Source organism: Sinocyclocheilus rhinocerous, unplaced genomic scaffold (genome assembly GCF_001515625.1).
Source record: "Sinocyclocheilus rhinocerous isolate Xijiao unplaced genomic scaffold, SAMN03320098_v1.1 scaffold1406, whole genome shotgun sequence".
Taxonomy (NCBI): Eukaryota; Metazoa; Chordata; class Actinopteri; order Cypriniformes; family Cyprinidae; genus Sinocyclocheilus; species Sinocyclocheilus rhinocerous.
Window position 1 is genome coordinate 622,059 of NW_015647095.1, and position 5,667 is coordinate 627,725.

General features: G+C 38.7%; 1 protein-coding gene across 6 annotated transcripts in view; it reads left to right on the plus strand.

Annotated features, from left to right (window-relative positions):
- Positions 1–5,667, plus strand: part of LOC107708820 (calmodulin-binding transcription activator 1-like) — a 390,706-nt gene that overhangs the window by 209,881 nt on the left and 175,158 nt on the right. For all 6 annotated transcript variants that reach the window (XM_016513145.1, XM_016513146.1, XM_016513141.1 and 3 more), the window contains one exon: positions 1,177–1,312. In XM_016513145.1, the coding sequence (XP_016368631.1) occupies positions 1,177–1,312 (136 nt within the window). The remainder of the gene's footprint in view (positions 1–1,176; positions 1,313–5,667) is intronic.

Below are 5,667 nucleotides of genomic sequence, written 5' to 3' on the forward strand. Positions count from 1 at the left end.
GCCTCGCCTCAGCAGCGCAACCTTATTCCGTCAATAGATGCATTATATACAGTAGCTATATCCACTATTCGCCACTTACTCTAAATGTAATAAAATCAGAAAAATATTGCGTTTTGGTGTTTACATAGTTATTTTTGGTTACTGATGTTTTAATCATGTTGTTTGGCGTTAATGAAGCCTTAATGTCGAGTCCTGGAGTTTATATGTGCCGGACGGCCCGAGCCAAATTTAAACCTTGTATATATATATACAGTGGGTACGGAAAGTATTCAGACCCCCTTAAATTTTTCACTCTTTGTTATATTGCAGCCATTTGCTAAAATCATTTAAGTTAATTTTTTTTTCCTCATTAATGTACATACAGTATCTTACTGTACATATTACAGTATAATACTGTTCAAATTACAAAAATCAGTTACAGTGTGGCTCCAAACTTTCGAACGATAGTGTAGAAGTTACGTGTTAAGTATATCCTGAAAAGCATATACATGATTCGTCTTGTTTAAAAAATGCTAAACATATTGCAGATTCTGCAAGGGATATGTAAATTCATGAATCAGAACTGCAAGTCACATTACAGAGGTAATATGGGTATCAAATTCCATTTTATGGTAACTTCAAGCCTTCTTTTAAGTCAAGTCAAGTCACCTTTATTTATATAGCGCTTTTAACTGCAAACTGTACAGCATTAATTAGGAAAATATTGTGTCAAAAATGCAAAATGATAATAGTAAACACACAGTTTTCAGTTAAAGGCAGTTCATCATTGAATTCAGTGATGTCATCATCCAGCTCAGTTCAGTTTAAATAGTGTCTGTGAGTCGACGATATCGCTGGAAATTAAGTGTCCCCAACTAAGCAAGCCAGAGGCGAGGCGACAGCGGCAAGGAAACAAAACTCCATCTTCTCCAGTTCTCCTCCTTTTATAACTCTGCATGGCCATGAACACCCATATTCAAGTGTGTGAGGTGTGTGTGTACAAGTGTGACACTGGTATACACTGGTGCACCGCTGCTTCTCTCTCTCAGCCTTGAGTCAGCCTTCTTTGTACTTCTGCCGAATGAGTCCCACAGCACTAAAATTTCTCTTCCTCTCCCTCCCCACCCAACCCCATCTTCTTTCTTTCTTCCTTCCATCCACCCCTTCTCTTTCCTTTTCCCTCACTTCTGGATCTAGGCCACAGAATGGGTCGATGATCCTCTACAATAGGAAGAAGGTGAAGTACAGAAAGGACGGCTACTGCTGGAAAAAAAGGAAAGATGGGAAGACCACGCGGGAGGATCACATGAAGCTCAAAGTACAAGGAGTGGAGGTGAGGCCGTTTGTCCGTGCACCGTAGCGCACACAAACCCATCAACTTGCTTTGAGATTGTTGGGGTGCAAATAATGGGCACACTTAAGAAAAGAAGCCCGCAGTTTAGTAGTTGTTGCACACACTCGGCAAGTCCCCAAGTCGGCTCCAACTTTTTCTAGTCCACATTTGAGAATGAAAAAATACACCTCAGCAGCCCGAGTTTAGTTTTCCCTTGATAGCAAACAAAATGGAAGCAATTGTTTGTACCTTATTAAGCTCGGGATGTTTGCTCTGCTCCAGAGTGCCGGCATTAATCTTCCCCCATGCTGGGAACCACTGCCATCACAGGTAGACTGCAGGGCCCTTTTCTGCTTTTCCGCGCCCTGGCACGGCCCCGCTGTGTGTGTGTGTGAGAGCGCGCTTTGATTTATCTCCACTCATACACACATATACACGCTCACCAAACAGCGTGGGTGCTGGATCTAGAGTTTTACTCTTTTGTTTTTTGGTGTTTGAACTGAATATCTATCATTTTGTATGGTGTCCTCTGGATAGTTGAGCATGCTGAGGTCATGTGATGTTGTTTTGCATATGCAAGCCCAAACTCATATTATACAGTCATATAATTGACAAAACACACACACAGAATATTTGATGCACTTGCCAAGACGTGCATTATTCTCTGCTTGCTCTCTCTTCATGGAGCTCTCATTAGACAGTGAACAGACCTCACTTAACAACCGAATCTCTGCCAATCATTTTCTGGCTGTGTGTTTCCTCACAGCAGATGTTTCAGAGGAAGTTTGGAGTTTCTACCGATTATCCATTAAATTCACTAGCTTTACCTCTTAAAGGTATAGTTCCCAAAAATTACTTTTACTCGTGCTGTTCAAACCATTATGATTTAGCATCAAACAAGATGCTTAACAGAATGTTTGCACTTATTTTTCCATACAATATTAGGAACAGATTTTCAAACTGCAAAAATGGCAGAAAGTCATCATAAAAGTCTATACAACTTGTGCTCTATATTTCATATCATTTGGACTAACAGGAAAAGACAAAAATTTAAGTTGTTTTCTAAAGTTGTATATAAAACAAATATTACTGAAGTGTGTTTTACAAGAAAGTGATATTTCAGTCTTTCTACTTCAACATGTTTAATTCAGAGTGTTACTTTGCTTTTTTAATTATTTGCAAAAATTGGAAATGGTTTCAAAGTAAATCCTGCACCAATATTTCAGAGTAATTCATTTATAATCCTGAAGCTTATTCACATATTTGCATATTCACACACATTTACAGGACATGCAACAACCAATGACATTTGGCATTATTTGAGAGAGTTTGGCTAATGACTTAGATTTTGGTATATTCCTCAAACAAAGCTATTTAATCACTATGGACAACTTGAAATATAGCACACAAAGTCAATTTTAACTACTTTTGGTGTGCTTTTGTGGTACTTTTTTTTACAGCCCCTGGCAGATGTTTGTGGCTTGGATGATTTTGCAGATCATCTCTTTTTGTGTTCAACAGAAGAATGAATGTCAGTCAATAAATGATGACAGAATCTTCATTTTTGCGTTAACTGTTCCTTAAAGGACATTTACAGTGATAAAAGTTTCTCAACGCATCAGCCAGTAGAGTCTTGTAAAGTTCAGATATATGTGAGAAATGCTGCAAAGATCTTTAGAGGCCTCTGTCATCTCTGAGGTGTCCTCTGACCCATACACATACTGAATTCTACTAAAAGATCTCGTTTGAGCTGAGGTAACTCAGAGTTGAACTCACTCAGTGAGCTGAAGAAACACTCAACTAAACCCCTCTCTCTCTTCCTTTCTCCCTCTCTCCTTCTTTTATATCTCTCAGCCAGCACCGCCTGCTGTCATCTGGCAGGCTTATCCTCTAACATGCCTCCATATGTTTTTTCCTGTGTAAATGGCTGTGGCTTACAGTGGGCTAATTTCAGAAGTGTGGCAAGAAGGCTTTGGGTACTAAGGTGGACTCAGCAGAAAAGTGCATGTCTGGCAAGCAGAGAAAAAAAGAGTGCACAGTGAGAACACTTCCTAGCGTACAGCAGGCTTAAAGGGATAAGACAGAAGGAGATGTTTAGAGGAAGGTCCAAGTTGTTCTTTTTCCCACAGTAAAATGTAACCACTGCTTTCACTGGATAAAACCAGCTTGACATTCTGATGGATACAGGAACATTTCCTTTGGTGTTTCACACAAGAATTAAAATCTAATGGTTTGAAATGGCAAATGGGTGAGCGAATGACAGAATTTAAATTGTGGGGGTAATGCTGAAATAAGTAATAATAATAATTCCAATCTTTTTTTTTTTCATTTTAGCAATGAAATTTTTTTATTTTGTAATGTTTGCATTTAAAAGAAAAATGCACGTAATATATAGCACAGCCTACATAGACTACCATTCAGAAGTTTGGGGCCAGTACAATTTTTTTTAAAGAAATTAATACTTTCAATAAGCAAGAATTCAATTGATTAAAATTGTTTCAAATAAATATTGTTCTTTTTAATTTTCTATTCATCCTTAAAAGAATAGCAGCACAACTGTTTTCCATATTAGCAATCAGCATATTAGAATGATTTCTGATCATGTGAAAGTGAATACTGGAGTAATGGCTGCTAAATATTCATCTTTGCCATCACAGAAATAAATTAAATTTTAAAATATCTTAAAATAGAAAAGCGGTATTTTAAATTGTTATAGTATTTCACAATATTACTGTTTTTACTGTATATTTAATCACATAAATAGATACTGTATTTATTTTCATAGCCTTCAATTTGCTTCTTATTTGAAGAACAATGGGTAGCAGGTAAAATAATGTGTTTATTTTTTTCAGTAAAATATAAACAATGGGCATTTTTATTGGAATAATTGAAGAAATAATCAATAGATTAATTATCAAAATGATGTTTAGTTACAGCCCTGTTTTTGAGTAAACTGTCATTTTAAGAAATCCCCCTCTGTGTCTATGAAGAGACTACAGTCAAATGACCGCCTCCCCATAGGTGAAGCATAATGAGGCCTCTGATCAGATGGCTCCAGCAGCGAGTGGACTCCGACGGTCCTGTGTTTCTCTCCACCCGCTATGAGCAGCAGTATAATAGGGGAGCGGCCACTCAGTACGTCCTCCCAGCACACCCCAGACCGAGCATGGAGCGATCAATCAGAGCTGTGCTCTTCAGGATAATAACCTTGCCCTATCAGTCTGCCTCAGACCTGTTTACTGCAAACGCAAATAAATGACGTGACCTTCACCTTCAGAGTCGTTTCACTGAGGGCTTTTTCTCCAGGAGGGGTGCGTGAACGAGAGGTGTCATATTGTGTGGTCTATGTGTGTTTGAAACAAGGGCTGGTAAAACTCTGGGCTACTTGACTATTCCTTTAAGTGGCAGCTGTGGTGGCTAACCAGCCTCCTTCACTCTCCCTCTCTCTCTCTTATAGAACAGATGAACTTCACAGTAAAACTCCTTGTTCCCTAAAATTGGAGCAAGACGTGTGTTACAGCATTAGTACTTAACAGGGCGTGAAATAGCAGCCTGGCTTCCTGACGTCTCCCCATCACTTCAGGTGAGAGTGTAGACGGTGAGATAGATGAGCATCCCCCCTTCTTCTTCTTACTCGTTCCCACAATGCAACAGGGCCACCTGAAAAAGGCATGTCCATTACTGGCTATCTAGTTTCTTTCCTGGTTGTAGCTGACGTCTTCCTCCTCTGACCATCAGCTGCAAAGGCCTAATCAGGAAGTCAACCACCCGTGATCCCAGTGCACAGCAGACTCATCTATATTCCTAATAATTCCTGGCTACCTAACCGCTTTCAAGGATAGCTGTTTTGTCTTTCTATTACATGGCTTTTTAGTACCATCAATTCAAGGGGCGAATCTGATGAATAATGTTGCAGGAAAAGTGCTGAAAAGTGAAAAAGTTAAGTGTGACATACACAGGTAGCTGATCTCAACTTTTTCTGTCTGTGCTGTAAATTCTGGCTGACTTGAGGGATCATCAGAGTTCAGTTTGTATTTGTGTGGTGCCTTTTACAATGCATTGTTCCAAAGCATCTTTACAGAAAATTGATAAATTTAGAGAAAAAGAAAACAGTGTCTTGTAAACCCCCAGTGATAAGGAAAACTCCCTAGGATTTGATTTGATTATTTATTTTTGGGGTTTGAAATTTGGGCTTAAAGTCCCTGTAAAGGCAATATTAAATATGTGTTCTGAGTTTGTCACACCACAGAAAAATGTATTATTAACCACAAATTTGAATGATGAAAAAATCCGCCAAGTAAATAAAATAAGTGATCAAAATCTTGAAAAAATGGGCGGTATCCTCTGCTCTCAAA